The following is a 27635-nucleotide window of genomic DNA, read 5'->3' on the forward strand; positions in this document are numbered from 1 at the left end:
TAATTGAGATGATAGCTGGGATTCCCTTTGTTTATTTGGGACACTTATTCCACTTAACTGGGACAGAAGACAGTTGCTGAACATTTTTTAACTAGTGCCAGTTGCATGCAATTCATCTGGCTGTTAGACACTAAATCATGCTTAGAGTGAACAGTTTTTAAATAGTGTCTTTTGCGTGTTTGTGTTCAAAAAGCAATGATTTTTGTTACTGATAACTGGCAAGTAATGAACAGTAAGACAATTCAGAACTGTTTTGCTCACTGCAGTTTCAAAGATACTAGAAATGGGCAGGAGTGAAAATGAAACAGTTTTGCTACCTCAAGTTAGTGACTACGAAGAATTTAAAGGTATTGTCAACTATCTTGAATGTTACAATGAAATGAAGATTTGAAGGACACAATCAGCAATAGCATTGTGTGCACTAGGTCAATCATTTACAGTCAAAAGTACATGGCAGTGTACATTGTATGAATTCTTCTGTCGATAACTATTAGGAACTAATACACAGTTTTTAGTGTTGTAGTAGTTTTGGTGATGTTCCAAGTTACTCTGTATTTCATTTAAGTACATGGCTACCACAGTAGTGTAATGGTTAGTGAGATGCTGGGTGTCCAAGTTCAATTCCCATGTTATCTGTAAGGAGTCATTACACCCTTGCCAAGGAATGCATAGCTCTCCCTCGGGTGCTCTGCCTTCCTCTCACAAACCAAAGATGTAGGGGATGGTAGGTTAAACAGTCATTGTAAATTGCCCTGTGATTAGGCTCAGATTAAATTGGGAGTTGTAGGCTCAAAGGATGGAAGGACCTATTCTGCGCTGTACCTCAAAAATATAACAACAGTTATTTATAACTAAGTTAGATGTACTTTGTCATTTTTTATACTTCTAAAAATTTTCATGAAACTTTGGCTAATTGGGAAAGCCACTTAATTGGGCCAAAATATACTGGTTACGTTGTATCCCAATTAACCAGAATCCACTGTAACTTCACTTGTAAAATATCTTTCAGTAATTTACCCACGACTGACATCATGCCTCACGGAAATATCAGATGATAATAACTATCTGTGGACTGGAAGGAATTGAATAGAAGTACAGCGCTGAACCCTTAAGTTGTAAGAAGTGATTTAGACTTGAAAAATGAATTTGCAACTATTATGAAAATTTTACAGTACAGTGCAAAGGTCTTAAGACTATATATATACACACACACACACACACACACACAAACATATACACACCCACCACACACAAGATTTTTGCACAGTAACTTACACACATGCAATTGATGAAAAAAGGCATAAAACTGGTAAATCTTGCAAATAATAAGATTGAACAGCACACATGAAATGCTGTATGTCATTAGCATCAGCTTGCAGTGCTCAAATTATAATGGTTCTGTATAACTTTAACAACAGTTGCCTGCTTTTGCAACACATTTACCAGAAAATTACGCTTAATACCTCACTTGCACACTCATGGCCATGCATTAGTATTTCTGGAGTATTTCATCTGTATTCCCAGATTTGTTCTTCTTTTCTATGTACATTATAAAAATAAGTGGCTTCTTATTTGTATGAAAACATATGTTTAATCTTATTCGCAAACACAAGGAAATCTGCAGATGCTGGAAATTCAAGCAACACACACAAAAAGCTGGTGGAACGCAGCAGGCCAGGCAGCATCTATAGGAATAGTACAGTCGAAGTTTCAGGCTGAGACGCTTCGTCAGGACTAACTGAAAGAAAAAATAGTAAGAGATTTGAAAGAAGGAGGGGGAGGGGGAAATCCGAAATGATAGGAGAAGACCAGAGGGGGTGGGGTGAAGCTAAGAGCTGGAAAGGTGATTGGCAAAAGGGGATACACAACTGGAGAAGAGAAAGGATCATGGGATGGGAGGCCTAGGGAGAAAGAAAGGGGCAGGGGAACAACAGAGGGAGATGGAGAACAGGCAAGGAGTGACTGTGAGAGAGGCAGAGAGAGAGCAAAATAAGGGAGAGAGAAGAAAAAAAGGGGTAGGAAATAAATAATTAAGGGATGGGGTAAGAAGGGGAGGAGGAGCATTAATGGAAACCAGAGAAATCAATGTTCATGCCATCAGGTTGGAGGCTGCCCAGATGGAATACATGGAGGAAGCTACCCAGGCGGAAGTTACGGAGAATTATATGCTGGACCCGGAGGCTGGTGGAGTGGTAGGTGAGGAGAAGGGGAACCCTATCCAGAGTGGGGTGGCGGGTGGATGGGGTGAGAGCAGATGTGTGTAAAACGGGAGAGATGCGTTAGAGAGCAGAGTTGATGGTGGAGGAAAGGATTCGCCTTTCTTTAAAAAAGGAAGACATTTCCTTCACCCTAGAATGAAAAGCCTCATCCTGAGAGCAGATGCGGCAGAGTTAATGAAGTTCACGAGCTCCTCCCACTTCCTCCAAACCAAAGGTGTAGCCATGGCAACTCGTATGGGTCCCAGCTAACCCTGCCTTTTTGTTGGCTTTGTGGAACAGTCCATGTTCCAAGCCTATATGGGTATCTGTTCCCCACTTTCCCTTCGCTACATCGATGACTTCATTGGCGCTGCCTCCTGCACACATGCTGAGCTTGTTGATTTCATTAACTTTGCCTCCAACTTCCACCCTGCCCTCAAATTTACCTGGTCTATTTCCGACACCTCCCTCCCCTTTCTTATCTCCATCTCTGGAGATGGCTTATCTACTGATATCTACTATAAGCCTACAGACTCGCACAGCTATTCCTCTTCCCAAACTGTCTCTTGCAAAAATGCCATACCCTTCTCGCAATTCCTCCGTCTCCACCGCATCTGCTCTCAGGATGAGGCTTTTCATTCCAGGACGAAGGAGATGTCTTCCTTTTTTAAAGAAAGGGGCTTCCCTTCCTCCACCATCAACTCTGCTCTCAAATGCATCTCTCCCATTTCACACACATCTGCTCTCATCCCATCCTCCCGCCACCCCACTTGGGATAGGGTTCCACTTGTGTTCACCTACCACCCCACCAGCCTCCGGGTCCAACATATAATTCTCCGTAACTTTCGCCACCTCCAACAGGATTCCACTACCAAGCACATCTTTCCCTCCCCTCCCCTTTCTGCTTTCTGCAGGGATCGCTCCCTACGCGACTTCCTTGTCCATTCACACCCCCCCCCCCATCCCTTCCCACCGATCTCCCTCCTGACACTTATCCTTGTAAGCAGAACCAGTGCTACATCTGCCCTTACACTTTCTCCCTCACCACCATTCAGGGCCCCAGACAGTCCTTCTAGGTGAGGCGACACTTCACCTGTGAGTCGGTTGGTGTGGTATACTGCGTCCAAAGCTCTCGGTGCACCCTTTTATATATTGGTGAGACCCGACGCAGTTTCGCATAACACTGTCCGCCAGAGAAAGCAGGATCTCCCTGTGGCCACACATTTTAATTCCGCGTCCCAATCCCACTGTGACATGTCTACCCATGGCCTTCTCTACTGTCAAGATGAAGCCACACTCATGTTGAAGGACCAACACCTTATATTCCATCTGGGTAGCCTCCAACCTGATGGCATGAACATTGATTTCTCTAACTTCGGTTAATGCCCATCCTCCCCTTTTTACCCCATCCCATTATTATTTATTTCCTACCCCTTTTTTTCTTCTCTCTCCCTTATTTTGCTCTCTCTCTGTCCCTCTCACAGTCACTCCTTACCTGTTCTCCATCTCTGTCTGGTGCTCCCCTCCCCCTTTCTTTCTCCCTAGGCCTCCCGTCCCATGATCCTTTCTCTTCTCCAGTTGTGTATCCCTTTTTCCAATGACCTTTCCAGCTCTTAGCTTCACATCTCCCCATCCTGTCTTCTATCATTTCCAGCATCTGCAGATTTCCTTGTGTTTGCAAATAAGATTGAACGTACGTTTTCATACAAATAAGCCACTTATTTTTATAACGTACATGGAAAAAAAGAACAAATCTGGGAATACAGATGAAATACTCCAGAAATACTAATGCATGGCCATGAATGTGCAAGTGAGGTATTAAGCGTAATTTTCTGGTAAATGTGATGCAAAAGCAGGCAACTGTTGTTAAAGTTATACAGAACCATTATAATTTGAACGTTGCAAGCTGATGCTAAATTACAAAATGAATATTTAATTACTGCAGGAAGACTAAGAATATCACTTGAATTGGGTAGTACATAATAACTATCCAGGCAGAATCTTAGACTGAAGCTTTTCCCTACAAGAATATACTGAAAGGAAGCTTTTAAAATTATGACAGGGATGTGGAGAATCTAAGCAGAATGCTGAGTTTTCCAGGGCCATTGTACTGTTGACTATCTATTTCTTCATCTTTCCTTTGCATCACATAGCAGAATTGGAATGGCTGCTTGTCCTTTTGTGTCACATACCTTTCACTCTCAGCTATGATTGCTCCTTGTTTTTGAACTTCTGTCACCTTTTCATATAGGTGTTTGTTTGATTCAATGAAGTTTTTCTGCATTGCAGACATCTGTGCCATGATCTTCTGTCGATATAATTTGGCAGCATCTGCTTTCCGTTTTCTCTCAGCCTTATCTTTGTCCTGTGTGGACTGGAGTGCAAAAAAGAACTTCATGCAACAACGTGCACAACTTGCATTTTACAGTCAAAGTAGTACCTCTGAAGCATAGTCACAATCACAAAAAGGAAACACTGCAATTTGTACATAACAATGTATTGTGCTGATGACCAGATTATCTTTTTTACACAAGTTGGACATGGGATAAACATTCACTCTGATTTTCTCGACAGGTCCCTTAAGCTTCTTTGAATATTAGCATTGTAATGGTTAGTGGGGTTTCAGTTTAATGTTTCATCCACGAGACATGAACCTCACAATGCAGTAACTCCACCAACACTGCTCTGGATTGTCAACCTAGATTGTGAACTTGAATTCATAACCTTGGCCTTACTACCTCTGAGTTACATCAATTGCTTTAGCCACTACTCAAACCATCCATTGAGCAGCTATAAACTAAGATAAGTAGCCTCAGTTACTTCGTTCAGCTGCCATTAACATGTTGAAAGGATTGTTTTAAACTACGAAGTTAACTGGCTTTAGCTTGGCAGAGTCAAAGCTGAGACAGGAAACCAACAGACCATTCAGCTTTGTTTTCCTACTTATAACAAAATAAAGTCAAATAGCATTACCTCATTTGCCCTTTGGATGTCAATGTCTGCTGAACTGGGGCTTGATTTCTCTCTCAGCCTTTTCACAACATCAAACATCTGGAAATATATAGATGTACATTTATTCCTTCAAATGTTCTATTTGGAGAGCACGTGGTGCAAATGTCTCATCTTTCATTCACATTAACCATGGCAAGGCTACCTGAGACTATCAAAAGGATAAAGTTTTCTTACAAGTTAACCATTTTTTCCAGGTGCCCAAGGAGTGAAATCATTTTTTTGAAAAAAGTCCATTGATTTTAAGGACAGGTTCTGCAATTATTCTGGATGTGGAGATTGCTGAACCTCTGGCGATGATCAATAGGGATGGGAGAGGTTCCAGAGGATTGGAGGGTTGTGAATGTTGTTCCTTTATTCAAGAAAGGAAGTAGAGATAGACCAGGAGATTATAGACCAATGAGTCCTATTTCAGTGGTTGGTAAGTTGATGGAGAAGATCCTGAGAGGCAGGATTTATGAACATTTGGAGAGGCATAATATGATTAGGAATAGTCAGCATGGCTTTGTCAAGGGTAGGTTGTGCCTTACGAGCCTGATTGAATTTCTTGAGGATGTGACTAAACACATTGATGAAGGAAGAGCAGTAGATGTGGCATATATGGATTTCAGCAAGGCATTTGATAAGGTTCACCATGCAAGGCTTATTGAGAAAGTAAGGAGGCATGGGATTCAAGGGGACATTGCTTTGTGGATTGAGAACTGGCTTGCCCACAGAAGGCAAAGAGTGGTTGTAGATGGGTCATATTCTGCATGGAGGTCGGTCAACAGCGGAGTGCCTCAGGGATCTGTTCTTGGACCCTTACTCTTTGTGATTTTTATAAATGACCTGGATGAGGAAGTGGAACGATGGGTTAGTAAGTTTGCTGATGACACAAAGGCTGGAGTTGTTGTGGATAGTGTGGAGGGCTGTCAGAGGTTACAGTGGGACATTGATAGGATGCAAAACTGGGCTGAGAAGTGGCAGATGGAGTTCAACCCAGATAAGTGTCAAGTGGTTCATTTTGGTAGGTTAAATATGATGGCAGAATATAGTATTAATGGTAAGACTCTTGGCAATATGGAGGATCAGAGGGATCTTGGGGACCGAGTCCATAGGACGCTCAAAGCAGCTGCACAGGTTGACTCAGTGGTTAAGAAGGCGTATGGTGTATTGGCCTTCATCAATCATGGGATTGAGCTTAGGAGCCGAGAGGTAATGTTGCAGCTATATCGGACCCTGGTTAGACCCCACTTGGGAGTACTGTGCTCAGTTCTGGTCGCCTCACTACAGGAAGGATGTGGAAGCCAAAGAAAGGGTGCAGTGGAAATTTATGAGGATGTTGTCTGGATTGGGGAGCATGTCTTATGAGAATAGGTTGAGTGAACTTAGCCTTTTCTCCTTGGAGTGATGGAGGATGAGAGGTGACCTGACAGAGGTGTACAAGATGTTGCGAGGCGTTGATCATGTGGATAGTCAGAGGCTTTTTCCAGGGCTGAAATGGTTGCCACAAGAGGACACTGGTATAAGGTGCTGGGGAGTAGGTACAGAGGAGATGTCAGGGATAAGATTTTTACTCAGAGAGTGGTGAGTGCGTGGAATGGACCGCCAGCAAAGCTGGTGGAGGCAGATACGATAGGGTCTTTAAGGAGACTTTTGGATAGGTACATGGAGCTTAGAAAAATAGAGGGCTATAGGTAAGCCTAGCAATTTCTAGGGTAGGGATATGTTCGGCACAACCTTGTGGGTTGTGAAGGGCCTGTATTGTGCTATACGTTTTCTATGTTTCTGTGTAACCCAAATAGCTGTCAATTCATTGCATAGCTTAGATAATAAAATAAAAACAGAAGATTATGAAAATACTCAGCATGTCAAACTGCATCTGTGACAAAAATCATTTTTCTGACGAAGGAGCTTTGATATGAAATGTTGGGTTCATTTCTTTTCCCGACAGTTGGACATGCTGAATATTTCCTCCAGCATTGATTTTCACTTGTATTAGATTTTATAATGACAACATTTGTCAAACCTAATTCCATGAATTTTTTAATAGCCTTTAACAAAGTACATTAGAAAATGTTGTAGATTTGCAGTTCTAAGAACTGAAAGACAGCATACTGATTTAAGGGCCTGGAATCTCTCCATTTCAGATGAACTGACCCATTTCCCAAATGGTGGTCAATCAGGCCCATGCTCAAATGCTCACCAGAACTACCTTAGGCTGCAAGGCTAATTACCATTAAGTTTGTGTCACAAATCAAAGTAAGTCTTGTTGTATACAATGTTACAGTTCTAAGTCTATAAAAATCAGGAAATAATACAATGAAAATAAATGTCAGTTATTATTTGGCAATTCGAGGAAATGTACAGATGCTGAAAATTCAAGCAACACACACAAAATGCTGGTGGAACACAGCAGGCCAGGCAGCATCTATAGGGAGAAGCAATGTCGACATTTTGGGCCAAGGCCCTTCGTCAGGACTAACTGAAAGGAAAGATAGTAAGAGATTTGAAAGTAGGAGGGGGAGGGGAAAATGCGAAATGATAGGAGAAGACCGGAGGGGGTGGAGTGAAGCTGAGAGCTAGAAAGGTGATTGGCAAAAGGGATACAAAGCTGGAGAAGGGCAAGGATCATGGGACGGGAGGCCTAGGGAGAAAGAAAGGGGGAGGAGAGCACCAGGGGGAGATGGAGAACAGGCAGAGTGATGGGCAGAGAGAGAAAGAAAAAGGAAAAAAGGGGAGGGGGGAAAAAACAAAATTAAATATATCAGGGATGGGGTAAGAAGGGGAGGAGGGGCATTAACGGAAGTTAGAGAAGTCAATGTTCATGCCATCAGGTTGGAGGCTACCCAGCCAGTATATAAGGTGTTGTTCCTCCAACCTGAGTGTGGCTTCATCTTGACAGTAGAGGAGGCCATGGATAGACATTTCAGAATGGGAATGGGACGTGGAATTAAAATGTGTGGCCACTGGGAGATCCTGCTTTCTCTGGCGGACAGAGCGTAGGTGTTCAGCGAAACGGTCTCCCAGTCTGCGTCAGGTCTCACCAATATATAAAAGGCCACACTGGGAGCACTGGACGCAGTATACCACACCAGCCAACTCACAGGTTAAGTGTCGCCTCACCTGGAAGGACTGTCTGGGGCCCTGAATGGTGGTGAAGGAGGAGGTGTAAGGGCAGGTGTAGCACTTGTTCCGCTTACAAGGATAAGTGCCAGGAGGGAGATCAGTGGGAAGGGATGGGGGGGGGGGGGGGGGGGGAAGATGAATGGACAAGGGAGTCGCGTAGGGAGCGATTCCTGCGGAAAGCAGAAAGGGGGGAGGGAAAGATGTGCTTGGTAGTGGGATCCAGTTGGAGGTGGCAGAAGTTATGGAGAATTATATGTTGGATCCGGAGGCTGGTGGGGTGGTAGGTGAGGACAAGGGGGACCCTATCCTGAGTGGGGTGGTGGGCAGATGGGGTGAGGGCAGATGTGCGGGAAATGGGAGAGATGTGTTTGAGAGCAGAGTTGATGTTGGAAGAAGGGAAGCCTCTTTGTTTAAAAAAGGAATGAAAAGCCTCATCCTGAGAGCAGATGCGGTGGAGACGGAGGAATTGTGAGAAGGGGATAGCATTTTTGCATCATTCTGATCACATTTACTCAAATCTGGTCTGTATTTCTCATCAAAAACAAAAACCAACAAATTTTAGTCTGGCAAATTCTCTATCATTTACAAGAAAATACTTTCTGGTTTCAGTCATAAATGAAGTATCTCTAATTTAAGAATAATGCACTCTTACTCTTTCTCCTTCTCATCTGAGGAAATATCTGTAAGCAATTCTGGAGAATTTTACCAAAATGTTTGTCCAGTCACAAAAAAGTTTGGGCAAGACTGCAGAATTTATTTTCCATAAAAGAAATAGGAGTGTACAGGTCTTTTAACTTACAGCCCAGGTGTAGAAAAGCTGACATTCAACTACTAAATCACTGTGCAAGGAAAGAACATGGTAACAGAAGGAAGCTTCTCAGGTATACAAGGTATACATTCTGTCATTGTGTTATGAGTGAGCTCTTTAACTCTTACTTGCTTGCTTAATTCCATTATCTCTCAATCTTGTTTCTGAAACTTTCAAAATCAGAAAATCAATATTACGATTTAATTTCTATGAATACAGGGTTTTGTGATTGTAACTGTATTTTTAATACAATGTATTTGGTACTACTTTATTTTTTTCTTTTGACTTATATGTCTTCTTGTACTCTGTATTCCTTTATGCAGAAACTAATAAAAATATTGAAAGAGGAAAATCAGAAAACACCAGAAGAAGTCTAGTACGTTATCAGCTTTACCTGTAAGGTATAAGTAATCATGTCCTTCTGGGCATCTAATTGATGTACATGTTTTAGTTTCTCCAGGAGTGACAGGATGCTCTCAGCATTCACGGCAGAACTAACCATCCCTTCAAAATACCAAACAATGATTTTAAGAAAACCAACTGCACACCTAGAAGAATATAAGTAAACTGGTCTTGTACTATATATTGACAAAGATATTTTCACATGAAATGCTGTGTAAAGTCACATAATTTTTAAAAATCATTTAAAAATTCTGATTCACTTTGCAGTAAGAGCAGCAAGGCTATATATCTGGCAACGTATTGTGCGTGCATGGCATTTGTAAGCAAATGAAAAGGCAGTCAAAATTCAAATGTTAAATGCTTTAAAAGTTAACAAATTCAAGAAAAATAGTATCATGGCATTAAATTTGAAACTCCCTTAATACAAAAAATATTAGAAGGAATCATGTAAGGAATTTTAATTTTGACAATTGATGGAAGAGACAACTTTAGATAAGATGTTATATACCAACAAAATACAGAACACCCAAGGGAAGGGAAGATCTGTGCCATGTACTAACAAAGATGGCTAACAGGATGACAGTAGCATGCTCATCAGACTGTGGGAACTTCATTTCGGGGTAAAGGGGGTGCACAAGTTCAAATCCCTTGGATAGAAATCAAGACAGTTGACTACAGTCACAAAACAGTGTGACCCAGTTTAGCTGGAACCCATCCAAAACATCAAAATGTAATTTTGAGTTGGTGCAGACATTGGTCTACTATAATCTCAGTTTTAAAGTGGGAATGCAGCTTCTATGCAGCGTGATTTTGATTTAACTGCAAAGGAACATTATAAGCCATTAGCATAGAAGCAGATTCCAATTGCCAAAGCAGCCAACTTACTTGTTGCTTTGAGATACACATCAAATGTCACATCCTCCTCTGCAGTGACTCCTTCGAGCTGTCTCTGTTCTTCTTGCAAAGCTAAGCAGATGAGATGAAGGGTCTACATAATGATGAAAAGCACAATCTGATGTTGAAAAATATGTCATTAACAAAGTAACCATTAAAACTACTCAACTCATTTAAAAATCAACTTGAAAGTGCTTTGGTATTTGATCTACCATTCTCCCCCACTCCACATTCTGGGATTTCTACTTTCAGCAAGTACCACTAATGGAAGAGGTTCAACTGAATTTGAATTTCATGCTCCAACAATTTAGACTTCAAGCTGGTGTGTGACTTTCCACATGGAACTGCACTTTAAGAGGAATTGCATTTGGGCACATCTAGCAGTATCTGTATGCAGGATTTGTGGCAACCGAACAAATAAAAATAAAGGTGAAAAGTAGATCAACAAGACTGTCCTTTTTGTAAAACTCCTATTTAGCACTCAGTTTTAACATGAAAAATCCAACAATCTCCAGCAATTAGGATACAACTTAACTTTTTACACAGCTGAAAGCTGATAGTTGACACGTTAAAATGAAAAGCTGAAGGAACATGGAATACAAAATAAATTTACTGACAAATGCAATATAAAAGACAAGAGTCTCCATTTCTTTGTTCTCAAAATGCGTTAATAGTTGCATTACACTGTATTTGAATTACTGCAAAGTACAGTAAAACCATTCTATTTTTTCAAAATTAACTTGGAGGTAATCAACACGTTCCAAGTCCATACCTTTTGCACCATTGCTTCATTGCACAATTGCCCAATGGAATCTACAGCTCGTTGAAGAACTGTTCTGATGATCAGCATAAAAACATCAGATTTCAAAATGTTTGTAACCTTTGCAAATGTTGTGTAGAACTGAGGAGGGACAGGAGGTGGAAGAGCTGCAAAACAAATTATCGTCATTTAAGAGGTTGAAGAGAGTGAAAACAATTGGTGCACAAAACCCATAGTCATCCAAACATTGGTATAAGACTTTAGTTGCTAAGGATCCTCATCAAGTAAATTCCTACACTATAAGCTCTCTCATTTTCTAAATGAATGAGGCAAAACTTCCACTGATGGACAGTGAGGAAGTAATGTGTCAGTTATGAAAGACAGGAGTAGCTGAGGTAGTCTTCTGAGCAAAGACAGCAGAGGAGCAGCCTGAAAGGATTGTCACCATTATGAGAAACATAGACTGGGTACATGGTAGAGAAACTTCTCCCCATGGCAGAAATAGCCAAAGTACAGAAAGGATTGGTTAAAGTGAGGAGTAAGAGCTTAACGAGAATTTGAGAAACTTTTTGCTGCAGGTAGAGGGTGGATGGAATCAGGAATGTGCTGCCCGAAAAGGTGCAGATCATCCATATATAAGCATATACAAGGAATAATTACAGAGTTCAGTTTTGGCCATCCTGTATAGGAAGGATCTGATTAAATTAGAAAGAGGTCAAAAAAGATTTACAAGGATGTTGAGGGACTGAGTTACAGAGATGTCAGACTTTGCTCCTTAGAGCACAGGAGACTAAATAAAACTGAGGGCAGAGACAGGGTAAGCAGTCTTTTTCCAAGGTTGGGAAATTAGTTAAGAGAACATAGTTTTAAGATTAGAGGTGAAAGATTTGGAAGGACACTTCTTAAAAAAAAACTACAGGTGATAGATATACGGAATCTGCTGCTAGAAGTGGTGGAGACAAGTATATTAGTAGTTTGTGGATAGATATATGGATGTCTAGAGTTTAGAGCGATAATAGATGGGATTAGTTTTTGAATATTTGCCTTGGTTGATGTAGACAAGTGTGGGCCGAAAGGCCCTTTTCCATGCTGCACAACTCAATGAATAAGTGTTCATGCTTCTTAATTTAATTTTTAATTGCTTTCCTTTTCCAGAGCAACTGCTTCAGGCAGAAAATTTAAATTCCATCTGGATTTGCAGTTGACTGCAGTAGAGTAAATGCTGGTAACAGTTTGGCATGATGGTTGACATGAACGTGGCAAGCTGAAGAGCTCATTTTTGTGTCAATGATAATAAGATACATTATCTCCTCTTCAGGACGTCATAGTTCACAGTGTATGGAGCAGCTGCCTCTCTCTTTCACTGACCAGGCTGCGCCTTACACCAGGCACTGTGTGGGGTTTACACATTCCCCGTGACTAGACAGGTCTTTTTTCCCCACATCCCAAAAATACGCAAGTTGCCAAGCTATTTAACCACTATTAATTGCCTCCAATGTGTAAGTGAGTAATAGAACAACAGAAAATGATTGGAATGTCAGGAGAATAAAATGCATTAAAGTATCATTATTGTAAAACTGGGTATGATAGTTGGCACAGGGTGAAGTCAGTTTTGGTGTTATCTCTCCAAGACAGTTATCTCACCCAACTCAGTGCAGGTTTTCTCCCCAGAAGAATTATTAGAAAGGCTTCAGAAGATGATGAAGCCCACTCTAAGGCTTCCTGGTTATCCAAGCTACCAAAATTTAAATAGAACACTTGCAGATCTCCAAGTAATCAAAGCAGACATCCAAACAATCAAAAACACCAAGTATTAAAATGTAAAAAAGTTAGAAAACTAAATTTAAAATAAAAATTAAAAATCCAGAGTATGTTTATATCTATTTAATTAAATAATAGTAAAGATTATTTATTGGAGACACAAAATTTAGTGGATGTTGGAAACGTGGAGTAACACACAAAATACTGAAAGAACACAGGTCAGGCATGATCATTGGCCATAAAATATAGGAGCAGAATTAATGCTGTGAGAATTGGCATGAACATGGTGATAGACCCTTCAGCAGAACGTGGAACAGTACTGCACTGGACAGGCCATTTGACCCACGATGTAGTGCTGAACTTGTTGCCAATTTATACTAAATGAATTTCTCCTGGTTATCATCATATTCTTCCATTCCCTTCATATTTATGTGTCTAAAAGCCTCTTAAACTCCACCAAATTGCATGCTTCCACTTCTACCCCTTGTAACCCTTTCCAGGCAACTACCACTCTATCTTAAAAAAAAATCTTCCTTCAACTTTAAAAGTATGTCCTCTGGTTGTCAGTTCTACTCTGGGGAACAGAATCTGACTGGCTAACCTATCTATGCTGCTCAATTAAAAAAAACATTTGTCAGGTCTCACAATGGTGTGACCAGAATCACACAGAATAGTCCAGGACTTCACGGCAAACCTGCACGGAGCGACCATCTTCTCGAAAATCGACCTGGTCAAGGGATACCATCAGATCCAGTGCACCCCGACGACATGCCCAAGACAGCCCTCATCACCCCGTTTGGCTTGTTCGAATTCCTGAGGATGCCTTTCGGTCTCAAGAATGCAGCCCAAACTTTCCAAAGGCTCATGGACTCGGTGGGATGCGGCCTGGATTTTGTTTTCATTTACTTGGACAATATCCTGGTGGTCAGCAGTTCGCATCAAGAGCACGTGGTACATTTGCACCAGGTCTGCCAACGTCTGAGCGACCATGAACCGGCAATCAATCCGGCGAAGCGCCAGTTCGGGCTGAGGGAGATCGACTTCTTGGGCCACAGAGTCAACCGACATGGCGCAGTTCCCCTATCGAACAAGGTCCAGGCCATCTGCCAGTTCCCCAAGCCCAGAACGGACAAGGGCCTGCAGGAGTTTGTAGGGATGGTCAACTTTTATCATCGGTTCGTGCCGATGACAGCATGCATCATGAGACCCTTGTTCAGCCTGATGACCGGCAAGGCCAAAGAAATGGCATGGGACGCAGAGTCCACGGAGGCATTCGAGCAAACCAAGGAGGTGCTGGCAAAGGCGGCCCTCCTAGTGGACCCGAGAGTCGATGTACCCACGGCACTCACAGTCGACACTTCCAACACGGCAGTCAGCGGAGTCCTGGAGCAGCTCGTCAAGGACCAGTGGTGACCACTCGCTTTCTTCAGCCAGGGCCACCAGAGGTGAAGTACAGCACTTTTGACAGAGAGTTGCTAGCGCTCTACCTGGCTGTCCGGAATTTCTTCGAGGGAAGGGAGTTCACTTTGTATACGGACCACAAGCCCCTCACCTACGCACTGGCCAAGGTATTGGACACATGGTCAACTCGGCAGCAGAGGCACCTGTCCTTTATTTCAGAATTCACCACGGACTTCCGCCACATCGCAGGGAAGAACAACGTTGTAGCCGACACATCGTCTCACCCCTGCCTCCACTCAGTAGGCATATTGTCCTCAGGAATAGACAATGCTGCACTGGCAGAAGCACAATGGTCGGTCACCGAGATCCCGGCTTACCGCACCGCCATTTTGGGGCTCCAGTTGGAGGACGTCTTCATCGGCCCAGCAGCAGATCGACTCCTGTGCAACATGTCTACCGGCAAACCCCAGCCCGTGGTACCAGCAGCATGGAGGTGCCAGGTGTTCGAAATGCTGCACCACCTGGCCCACCCGTCCATCTGGGCTTCCATCAAACTGGTAGCGGACAGATTCGTCTGGCACAGTTTGTGCAAACAGGTGGGACACTTGGCCAGGACCTGCGTACACTGCCAGACTGCCAAAGTCCAGCTACACGTGAAGGCTCTCCTCCAGCAGTTCCAGCCGATGCACAGGAGGTTCCAACACATCCACGTGGACATCGTCGGCCCCCTGCCAGTCTCCTGGGGCACCAGGTATATCTTTACCGTGGTAGACAGGTTCACCAGATGGCCGGAAGCTGCACCACTCGCAGACACGTCCACTGAGTCCTGCGTCAGGGCGCTCATTGCAAACTGGATCGCCAGGTTCGGCATTGCAACAGACATCACCTCTGACAGAGGGGCGCAGTTCACGTCTGGTTTGTGGACAGTACTGGCGCAGCTCCGGGGCACTCAGCTGCAGCACACCACAGCGTACCATCCCCAGTCCAACAGTTTGGTAGAGCGATTCCACTGGCATCTCAAGTCGGCCCTGATGGCACGCCTCAGGGGCCCCAACTGGACAGATGAGTCTCCCTGGGTCCTACTGGGCATCCGCACAGCCCCCAAGGAGGACCGGGACACCTCCTCAGCAGAATTGGTCTACGGCGCACCCCTGACGGTCCCAGGCAAGTTCGTACCAGAGACATACCAGGTGAGGTTCGGAAAAAACTCCAGCAGCGGTGCTAACGAGGCTGTGGGACAAGGTAGGGACCCTGGCACCGGTCCCGACTTCCAGGCATGGTCCCACGCCATCCTTCACCCCTAAAGACCTCTGAGACTGTGAGTATGTTTTTATTCGCAGGGACATGCACAGGTCACCTCTTCAGTAGCTTTACGAGGGACCCTTCAAGGTGATCTGGCACAACAGAACCACGTGTGTCATGGAGGTGGGTGGCCGGGAAGACTTTTACAGTGGACCGCCTCAAACCGGCGCACGTGGACATTGAGCAACCAGTGAGGGTACCCGCACTGCGTCGGCAAGGCCGGCCACCCAGGCAAGCCACACAGACTGGGGGCTCCACTCCCCCGATGGACGTTTCTGGTGGGAATGGTGTGGCAGTCCGCATACACGGGACTCGAACCACCATCGGGAGCTGCGGGCAGACACGCGGTAGCACGTTTGGAACTACCCGCTCAGGGCGGACCTTCCAGGGACAGTCTGACGTCACGTCTGTTCCACGGGTTGCAGGGGCCCCACGGGAGGGGAAATTTAAGCGTGCGATTTTGAATCAGTAAAGGCATTCTGAGTTCAGCTCTCTCTGCCTCCGTGTGTTTCTTTAGTAGTGCGTTGCGCACAACTACAATAGCAAAGTTATTTCCCATGGTAAGGGAGTCTAGGACAAGAGGGTACGACTTCAGGATTGAAGGATGTCTACTTGAACGGTTAGGCAGAGGGTGATGAATCTGTGGAATTCTTTCCCACAGGCAGCCATGGAGGCCAAGTCTTTTTGTATATTTAAGGCAGAGGTTGATAGTTTATTGATTGGTTAGGGTATGATGGAATACGGGGGGGGGGGAGGGAAGGCAGGAGATTTGATCTGAGAGAAAAACGGAATCAGCCATGATTAAATGACCAATGGAAGGGGTGGAGTTTCAAGATGGCGGCGTAAGCATCTGCCTTTTAGGCGCTCTTTATTTTTTTAACTATAATCACCCTTTAATTAGGCCTTTTCGAACTTAATCATATGAGTTGCTACCTTTGATTGACCCTTTTTTCCTAAAATAATAGTTGATCTAATCTTGTCAAACCTAAAATGGCTACAAGTAAAAAATCGGCTAAGGATCCTGTATCCATCGACGCAATTGTTGGTCTTTTGGACACTAAACTGGATGTTAAATTTGCGGCTATGGAAAGTAAATTGGACAATAAACTGGATGCTAAATTTGCGGCTCTGGAAGGCAGACTAGAAGGTAAATTGGACAGTAAACTGTTAAGTTTTGAAAGGAGGATTACTTCGAAAATATCCGATCTTGAAGGAGTTGTTAAATCGCTTGAAACTAAGTTTCAGTCGCAGGCGTTAGAGGTTCAACAGCATGGAAATAAGATCACGACTCTTGAACAATCAATTTGTGAAAAAGCACGTACAATTGAAGTGTTAGAGAAGAAGATAGAGTCGACTGCTAAAACTTTAGATCAGTACAAGTTTAAAATTACTGATCTTGAAAATCGTTCTCGCAGACAGAATTTGCGCATCATCGGAATTCCCGAAAAAGTTGAGTCCGGTGATTTAACTGAATTTTTCTCTATATTACTGTGGGAAATTTTCGGTGGTGAAGGTTTGAAAAATGAACCTGTTATTGACCGCGCTCATAGAGTTGCGAGGCTTTCGTCTGTGTCTGATAAACCACGAGCCGTGATTGTTCGCCTTCATTATCCTCGTGAGAAAGAGCTTCTAATTCGATTAGCTCGTAAAAAAGGTATGATCTCCTACAGAAATTATTCATTTCGAATAGTTGAAGACTATTCGTATGAAGTAATGAAAGCCAGGATCGCTTTTAAACCAGTGATGGCAGAGATTCATTCGATTGGATTTAAACAAGCTTTAATGTATCCAGCAAAACTTAGAATGGTGCTGCCCGACAACAGTCTACACTTTTTTATCACTCCTGAAGAAGCGAAGAAATTTGTTGAAGAATATCGATCCTCTAGTGCAACTTGAACTATGAGTTACATTGAAGATTTTTTTTTGGAGAGAGGATGTTATTTCATTTTAAGTTTTAACCCTGGAAGTTGGGTTATAACTTCTTATTTTGAACTATGGGTCTGGGTCTTTTTTTTTACTACTATTATTATTGCTTATAGATGCTGTTTTAATTTTTATAATATCCTTTTTTTATATACGTTTGTATTTTGTAATAATGAATTATTTTTTTTCAAAATGTCGTTTCTTCTTCCCATAAGTCTTTACTTTTTATAAGCGTTTATTTGCTTGCCTGTATTTAGAAATGGAACAAAGGTTTTGAATTCTTTTTCTTTAGTTTTTTTTTTAAATATGTTGTAGTGTCTATTAAATCTTTTTTTTTATAAAAATATTCTATTTTGATAACTTTTTTACTATATTTTCTTATTAGATTGCTGAATTTATATTCATATTTTGTAATATGGCTTTCTCAAAATGTCGTTTCTTCTTCCCATAAGTCTTGGCTTGTGAAACGTCATCTTTGTATCTGAATATGGAATTTCTTTTTTAAAGGTGTATCACATTTTTAAACTTTAATGTGCATTTTTTTTTATTAATGATCTTTCTGGTTTTACTATTGTAGTTTTTTTTTGATTTGTCTGATATGGGTGTGTATGTGTATGTGTATATATATATATATATATGTAGGTATATATATATATATATATTTTTTTTTTGCAACTCTATATTTTAATTGGGGTGTTATATAGTTTTTTCTTAAAAAATTTTCTTATGGAGCTGCCATCTTGAAATGGGGGTAATATTAGTATTAGTTTATGCGCCTGCCGCTTGGCTTTCTTTCAAAGGGTGGGGGGAGGGGGGAGGGATCTTTTTTCATGCTTTTGCTTTTTATTTTTTTGCTTTTAGTTTATGGGCTGACTTTAAATTGTTAATATTGTTGAGGTGTCAGGATCTCCGGTTGCTCCTGAATCAATTTTCCTTCTTCCTAAATTGTGGGTTATGTGTCTTTTTAACCTTTTATGATACACACAATTAATATTGGTATGATGGATAAATCTATTAACTTTATCTCGTGGAATACTAATGGTTTAAATCATCCGATTAAACGTAAAAAAATATTTAAAGTATTCCATAGATTGAACGCTAATATTATTTTTGCACAGGAGACCCACATTAGGAGGGAGGATAATCAACGTTTTTTTAGGTTCTGGAAAGGTCAACAATTTCACTCAAATTGTACCGCTAAAATTAGGGGTGTGTCTATTTTTATAGACGCCTCAATTTCGTTTACACATTATGAAATTATTTCTGATCCACAGGGTAGATTTTTGTTGATAACTGGTTCACTTTTTAATCGGAAAGTTGTTTTAGTTAATATTTATGCTCCAAACTTTGATTGTCCTGAATTTTTTAAACGTTTATTTACTTCTCTTCCTAATTTGAATGAATATATGTTGATTATGGGTGGAGACTTTAATTGTTGTTTGAATCCTTCGATGGATAGATCTAAACCTATTCGAACTCTTCCGAATAGATCAGCTTTACTTATTAATTCTTTTATGGTTGATTCTGGAATTACTGAAATATGGCGGTTTTTGAATCCTAAAGGTAAAGAATTTTCATTTTTTTCACATGTATATCATAGTTATTCTAGAATTGATTACTTTCTTATTGATCATCGTTTATTAACAGATGTTATTGATTGTAAATACGATTCTATTGCTATTTCGGATCATGCGCCTTTGAAGTTATCTATCAAGATTTCGGATTCTTCTATCAATACTAGATCTTGGAGACTTAATGCTACTTTACTTCAAGATCCAGAATTTATTACCTTCATAAAACAACAAATTGACTTATTTTTTTCAATAAACTATAATGAAGAGATTGATAAAGGAATACTTTGGGACTCTTTCAAGGCTTTTATTCGTGGACAAATTATTTCATATTCCGCTGGTAAAAGAAAACAAAGATATTCAGATATAGCTTTATTGGTGGATAAAATTAAAGAAATTGATAAGATTTATTCCGTTACTCCTACCAAAGAACTTTATAAGAAGAGAGTTGAGCTTCAAATGGAACATAGTTTATTATTATCTTCTTCAATTGAGAATCAATTAATTAAGACTAGGGCTCAATTTTATATTCATAGTGATCGAACTGGTAAATTGTTAGCTAATCAATTAAAAGCTATTTCGACTAAGCGACAAATTATTAAAATTCGTAAACAAGACGGTAATTTAACTACTGATTATAAAGAAATCAATAACACTTTTCAAGATTTTTATAAATCTTTATATCAATCAGAATTTGACGGTGACCGGTTTACGATGGATAATTTTTTTAATAATTTGAATATTTCTAAACTGATAGATGAAGATTGTAGCTTGCTTGATGCTCCTATTTCTATGGATGAAATAAGAGAGGCTATCTCATCAATGAATTCAGGGAAAGCTCCTGGTCCTGATGGTTTTATTGTAGAATTTTTTAAAACTTTTTCTTTATTGCTTTCTCCTTGGCTATGTGAAATCTTTAATGATGCGTTTGTTAAGAAGAGATTACCTCAATCGTTTTATGAAGCTACTATCTCTTTAATTCTTAAAAAAGATAAAGATCCTACCTTATGTGCATCTTATCGCCCTATATCATTATTAAATGTAGACTCTAAGATTCTTACAAAAATTTTAGCCATTAGATTAGAAAAGGTATTACCACAGATTATTTCAGAAGATCAAACTGGTTTTATTAGGAATCGATATTCCTTTTTTAATATTAGAAAATTGATTAACATAATTTATACTTCATCTCCTACAACCCCAGAATGTGTTATCTCATTAGATGCTGAAAAAGCCTTTGATAGAGTTGAATGGACATATTTATTTAATGCATTGAGAAACTTTAATTTTAGTCCTAATTTTATATCATGGATTAAATTAATATATTATAAACCTGTTGCTTCTGTTCTTACAAATAATTATAGATCCTCTTTTTTTCAATTATCTCGTGGTACGAGACAAGGTTGTCCTTTAAGTCCTTTATTATTTAATATTGCATTAGAACCTTTAGCTATTGCTATTCGTGAGTCTCCTAATATTTTTGGTATTACCCGTAATGAGAAGTTATACAAATTATCGCTTTATGCTGATGATTTGTTGTTATATATTTCTAATCCTAGTAGGTCTATTCCTGCTATTTTATCCTTGTTGGCTCAATTTGGTAGTTTTTCTGGTTATAAGTTAAACTTAGATAAGAGTGAGTTATTCCCTTTAAACGCGCAAACTTTATTGAGTGATAGGATGCCATTTAAAGTTGTTACTGATAACTTTATCTATTTAGGTATAAAAATCACCAAGAAATATAAAGATTTATTTGGACTGAATTTTTTACCTATGCTTCATCAAATTCAGCAACTTACTACTAGATGGTCTTCCTTATTTTTATCATTAGTTGGTCGGATTAATGCTATTAAAATGATGATTTTACCGAAATTTTTATATTTATTCCAAGCTTTACCAATTTTTATTCCTAAATCTTTTTTTGATAATATTGATTCAAAGATTTCCTCATTTGTTTGGCAAAATAAAAATCCTAGGTTAAGCAAAAGGCAATTACAAAAGTCTAAAAAAGATGGTGGTCTAGCTTTACCTAACTTTAGATTTTATTATTGGGCGAATAATATTCGTAACTTAATGTACTGGAAACTAGATTTGGATTCACCTGTGTGCCCACAGTGGGTAAATTTGGAATGTAGTGAGGTTAAGGGATATTCTATATTTTCCGTTCTTGGTTCTTTTCTTCCTATTGATTTAGCCAAATTCAATAAACAGATATCTAACCCTGTTGTTAAACATACACTACGAATTTGGTTTCAATTTCGCAAATTCTTTAATCTGAAAAACTTTGCTCTGGACAGCCCTATTTTATGTAATTTTTTTTTCAAACCTTCATTGACAGATCAAGCTTTTAGTATATGGAAAAGGAAAGGTATAAAATGTTTTCGTGATCTTTTTTTTGAAGGTACTTTGATGTCTTTTGATCAACTATCCAACAAATTTGAATTACCTAAATCTAATTTTTTTAGATACTTACAAATTAGAAATTTCTTACATAAAATTCTTCCATCTTTTCCTAATTCAACTCCATCGGATTTTTCAGATTTGATTTTTACTTTTAATCCTTGTCAGAAGGGATTAGTAGCTTTTATTTATAACATGATTATGAAGATACAGCCAGAAATATCGGATAGAATTAGACAAGAATGGGAAAAAGAACTTCGATGTAATATATCAACAGATAAATGGGAAAAAATTTTACAAATGGTTAATTCCTCCTCTATTTGTGCTAAACATGCTTTAATACAATTTAAAATTGTACATAGAGCTTATATGTCTAAAGATAAACTTGCCCGATTTTATTCGCATATTAATCCTCAATGTGACAGATGTCACTTAGAAGTGGCTTCATTGACTCACATGTTTTGGACATGTCCCACTTTACATAACTATTGGAAGGACATTTTTGATGTCATTTCCTCAGTATGGAATATCGATTTACAACCCCATTTTATTACTGCAATTTTCGGTATACCAAATGAAGATGGCAATCAGCTTTCCCCTTCAATCAGACGAATGATTGCTTTTGTAACATTAATTGCCAGAAGGTCTATATTACAAAACTGGAAAGAAGTAAATCCTCCTACTACATTTCAGTGGTTCTCCCAAACTATTTCTTATCTGAGTTTGGAAAAAATCAGAAGCACTATCTTTGATTCTTCAATTAAATTTGAAGAAACCTGGGGACCATTTATTCGACACTTTCATATGAATTAATTTGGCTTATTTCAGATCCTTTTCTCTACTTATACTTGTTCAGGTATGGAGTTCTGGAGTTTTTCTTGACACCTTTATATATTTATAAAGTGCTATTATTGCCCATGTTAGTTTTAGTTTAGTATTTTTTTTCATTATATATTTTTTCTCATATATAATTTCAATTTTTTTTTCTTTTTTCGATGATTATTTTTGTTTTTTCATATATATTTATATAGACTTGATTGATTTATGTACCTTTTGTTGATGGATGTTTTAATAGGATATTATTATCCTATTACTAATGTAATCTCAAGTCTATTGAATCTGTAATCTATTCATTATTTTGTGTTGTTTTTTTTATATATGAAATTTAATAAAAAGATTGAAAAAGAAAAGAAATGACCAATGGGCCAAATTGCTGAATTCTGCTCCTATATCAATGGTCTTAATTGGGACAGAAGACTGTTGCCGAATAGTTTCTAACTAGCATCAGTCATATTTACCTGTGAGTTCCCTTTAGACACTACACTTGGCTTAGAATGAACAGTTTTTAAATAGTGTCAGTTTGTTTTTAAAGAGCATTAGCTTTTGTCACTGATAGTTGGTGAGAAACGAGTAGTAGAACAATCCGAAACTGTTTTGCTCACTGTAGTTTCAAGCATTCAGGCTTGGAGATGTCATAAACGGCTGGGAGTGAAAATGAAATGATTTCACTACTTCAACAAGATAGGCACTATGAAAAATTAAGTTAACAATAATCATCTTGAATGTTACAATGAAAACAAAGATTTGGAGGATGCAACTACTAAAACATTGTACGAAAAAGGTCTATTCTCTGCACCAGGTGTCCGCACTAATTTTGTTCATTTAGTCAACCAAAAGAACATCGCAGCATGCACTGGGTGAATTTCTCCGTCGATAATTATTAAAGTTGAAAGTACATTTATTATCAAAGTATGTATACTTTATAAAACCTTGAGATTTGTCTCCTTACAGGCAGCCATAAAACAAAGAATCCCAATAAACCCATTAAAAAAAAACAAGCCCATTAAACATCCAATGTTCAGTGGGAGAAAATATAAATTGTGCAAACAACACTCAGAACTGAAGTTCACAACGACAGACATCACTGCAGCCGATTCATAAGTCCACAGAAGCCGGTTTAGAAGGCCTCAGTCCAGCACAAAGTCAAACAAACCCTGCAGAACAGCAAGCCAAACTGGCCTGTCTTCGCCTCTAACCCCAATCATTTCAATCTGGCCTGGCGTTTAAATTGTCCAAACCCTGGGTCGTTCCTTGCCCTCAGGCTCATGCTCCGTGGCCATGATATGGCCAGAACTTGATCTCATCGAATTGGCTCCAAATCTAATCCAGCAACTCCAGCCTGGACATACTGCAACAGTTTTGCCCCAGTGAAACTCTAGTCACACTGCAAAAAGCCAGATTGTGCGGGTGATTCTATTCAACTCCGACAGGGAAGCCACTGGCCACTTTTTGCAGAGATAATTTACCAGAAAGAGTGTGAATAACCTCTTTTTTTTTAGTTACTTTTTAGTTTCTATTTAGTTACTTTTTTTGTTTCATTGGCCACCAGCAAGTTGTTGCTCAAACCAGTAAGTAGTGCCAAGTTAAACCAGAACTAATTCAGTTTTACAGTACTGTAGCAGTATTGTTAGTGTTCTAATATATTCTGTATTTCATTTACATACACGATTTGTGACTCACTGGCCATTCTAATCACTTGGTTGAGCTGGACTCTTGACTCGCAATCTACCTTGTTATGGCCTTGCATTTTCCTGTCAGCCCACACCGCTCTTTCTCTGTAATTATACATTATTTTGCATTCTGTTACTGTTTTCCTCTTCATTATCCTCTATACATTGGTGTAATGAAATGATCTGTATGCATGGCATGCAAAGTAGTTTTTCACTATACCTCAGTATACAGTCTGTGTCAACAGTAAACTACCAAAATTCACTCTCATGCTGAAGCACCAAAGTTTATAAAAGACTTATAAAATGTAAATATGAGCAGGAAAGATTGCTGGGGAAGACAGCCAGGCAAACATCAGTGAGAAAGTACTGCATTTCAGATGCATTAACTGTAATTTTAAATATTAAGATTATTATGGTGAATGGCAAGGACAAGACAGGACCTGGCAGAGAAATAATGGGAGGAGATACTTGCAAGTGAGTGGTAGTCCCACAAAAATCAAAGTGGGAGTTCATGATGAGTTTATTCTTGTAAGGCTAAAAGATATGGTCAACAGGTTCAAGGAACTCTGGATATCAAGGGAAGAATGAGAAAGGAAGATACCTAGGATACAGGTAACTGAAAACAGAACACGAGTATAAGTGTACGGGAGGGGTCATGAAACAGTACAGGGAGACAAAAGGAAAAAAATAAGATTTTTATATACAAAGAGCAAGATAGAAACCAGGGAAACAGTGGGGTCCACTGAGGTTCAAGCTGGCAATCGCAGCTACACTCATCCCACTTGCCTGCATATCCTAAGCTTTGCCTTTTTAAGTACACACACACACACACACACACACACACACACACACAAAATGCTGGAGGAACTCAGCATCAATCAAACTAAATGTCATCTTTTCCCTCCTAATGATTTTTTAGTTGCTTTCTGTAGGCGTTTAAAAGATTCCCAATATTCTGTCTTGCCACTAATTTTTGTGTTGTTGTATGCCCTCTCTTTTGCTTTTACAGTAGCTTTGGCTTCCCTTGTCAGCCATGGTTGAACTATTTTACCATTTGAGTAATTATTTGTTTTTGGAATACATTTATCCTGCACCTTCCTTATTCTTCCCAGAAACTCATACCATTGCTGCTCTGGTGTCATCCCTGCCAGCATCTCCTTCCACTTTCTTCCTATCCAATTTCAAGTTGAACTCAATCATATTGCAATCACTGTCTCCTAAGGGTTCTTTTACCTTAAGCTACCTAATCACTCACTACATAACACTTCCCTATCCCTCTGATACAATGTGTAACCCTGGACATTCAGCTCCCAGCTACAACCATCCTTCAGCCATTTTTCAGTGATCGTCACATCATACCTGACAATCTGTAACAGTGCAACAAGATCAACACCTTATTTCTTACACTCTGTGCACTGAGATATAACACTTTGAGTGCTGTACTTGTTACCCTTTTTGATTCTGCCTCCCTAGAGGCTGTAATTATGTCCTATCATCTGCCTGTCTTTCCTGACAGTCTGAACGTGCGTTATCTTTGTTTTTTTTTAACCACCTGTCCTATCCTGAGTCCTTTCACTCTGGTTCCCATCCTCCTGCTAAATTAGTTTAAACCCTTCCCAACAGCTCTAACAAACCTGCCTGTGAGAATATTGGTTCCCCCCTCCCCGGTTCAGGTGCAACCCGTTAGTTTTGTACAGGTCATACCTCCTCCAGAAGAGATCCCATTGATCCAAGAAACTGAAGCCCTGCCTCCTGCACCGGCTTCTCAGCAATAATCTGCCAAATCATCTTGTTTCTACCCTCACTGACACGTGGCATAGGCAGCAATTCAGAAAATTCTACCCTGGAGTTATTGCTTCTCAGTTTTTGCATAGCTCTCTAAATTCTCTTTTCAGGACCTCTTTGCTTTTCCTTCCTATGTCACTGTACCAATATGTGCTGCCCTTTCTCCCTCTCCAAAATACTGTGTTCACAAGCCGAGACTGCTCTGACCCTGGCACCAGGGATGCAACATACCATTTGGGTGTTCCGTTGACATCCACAGAATGTCATATTTGTTCTCCTGACTATTAAGTCCCCTATTACTACTGCTCCCATCTTCTGCCTCTTTCCCTTCTGTACCACAAATCAATGCTCAGTGCCAGTAACCCGGTCTCCGTGGCATTCCCCTGGGAGCTCATCCCCCACAACAGTATCCAAAGTGGTATATTTTTGAAGGGAATGGGCATAGGGGTGCTCTGTGCTAACTGCCTATTTACATTTCCATTTCTCCTGATAGTCACCCAGCTACGCGACTCCTGCAACTTCAGATGACTGCTTCCTTGTGACTCTGATCAATTGTCTCCTCACTCTCCTGTACAAGCCGAAGGTCATCCAGCACGGTCATCAAGGAACTGCAGGAGGATCGCACAGATGCAGTTTCCTGAGAGACTCTGGGTCTCCCAGTATCCTAACATCTGGCATGAAGAATGTACCACAGCCATTTACTACACATGGTACATACAGTAAGAGAGAAATTATAGACCAGTTAGCCTGATGTCAGTGGCTGGGAAGATTTTGGAGTCCACTATTAAGGGTGAGGTTTCAGGGTATGGAGAAACATACTAAAATTGACCAAAATCGGCATGGCTTCCTTAAAGGGAGATCTTACCTGACAAATCTGTTAGAATTCTTTGAGAAAATAACAAGCAGGATAGATAAATGAGAGTCAGTGGAAGTTACATACTTGGATTTTCAGAAGGTCTTTGACAAGGTGCCGCACGAAAGGCTGCTTAACGAATAATAGTCCATGGTCTTACAGGAAAGATACTAGTATGGATTGGGCATTGTCTGACTGACAGGAGGGAAATTTGGGAACAAAGAGGTGGTTTCTGTTTGGCTGCCAGTGACTAGTGATGTTCTGCAGGGGTTGGTGTTGGGACTGCTTCTTTTCATGTTATACATGACTGTGCAAAAGTCTGAGGCACCATAGCTATGTATATTTGCACAGTATACATACTATACATACTTTTTACAAAAACAATCAATCAGTAGTCACTTTATTAGGTACACCTATACACCTGCTCATTACTGAGAATACAGTAGTGCTAAAGTCTTAGACACCCTGGCTATATATATATGTGCTTAAGACTTTCGCACTGGACTATCTAAGACCATAAGATATAGGAGGATAATTTGACCATTGGACTCATTGAGACAGCTCCACTATTTCATCAACCCCAATCTCTTGCCCTCTTCCTGAATCCTTTTATGCATCGATAAATCAAAAATCGATCATCCTCTGCCTTACATATACCCAATGACGGTTTCCACAGCTGCCTGTGGCATCAAATTAACAGATGCACCACCTTCTGGCTAAAGAAAGTCCTCTTCATCTCTGTTGTGAATGAACACCCCTCTATTTTGAGGCTGCATTCTACGGTTTTAGACACCCGTACCACAGGAAACACCACCACTTTATTGAGGCCTGACAACATTTGACAGGTTTCAATAATATTACCAGTCATTCCTCTGAATTCCAGTGAGTAAAGGCCGAGAGCCATCAAACATTCCTTATATGACAAGCCTTTCAATCCCGGAGTCATATTC

At 40.1% G+C, this 27635-nt stretch overlaps 1 protein-coding gene across 3 annotated transcripts in view; it reads right to left on the reverse strand.

Moving 5' to 3' along the window:
* The window catches only part of ubr1 (ubiquitin protein ligase E3 component n-recognin 1), a 302958-nt gene that overhangs the window by 109870 nt on the left and 165453 nt on the right, over positions 1-27635 (reverse strand). For all 3 annotated transcript variants that reach the window (XM_059951970.1, XM_059951981.1, XM_059951990.1), the window contains 5 exons: positions 11192-11346; positions 10411-10513; positions 9518-9627; positions 5172-5249; positions 4391-4572 (listed from right to left, as the gene is read on the reverse strand). In XM_059951970.1, coding sequence (XP_059807953.1) covers positions 4391-4572; positions 5172-5249; positions 9518-9627; positions 10411-10513; positions 11192-11346 — 628 coding nt within the window. The remainder of the gene's footprint in view (positions 1-4390; positions 4573-5171; positions 5250-9517; positions 9628-10410; positions 10514-11191; positions 11347-27635) is intronic.

This window comes from Hypanus sabinus, chromosome 2 (genome assembly GCF_030144855.1).
Source record: "Hypanus sabinus isolate sHypSab1 chromosome 2, sHypSab1.hap1, whole genome shotgun sequence".
Classification (NCBI taxonomy): Eukaryota; Metazoa; Chordata; class Chondrichthyes; order Myliobatiformes; family Dasyatidae; genus Hypanus; species Hypanus sabinus.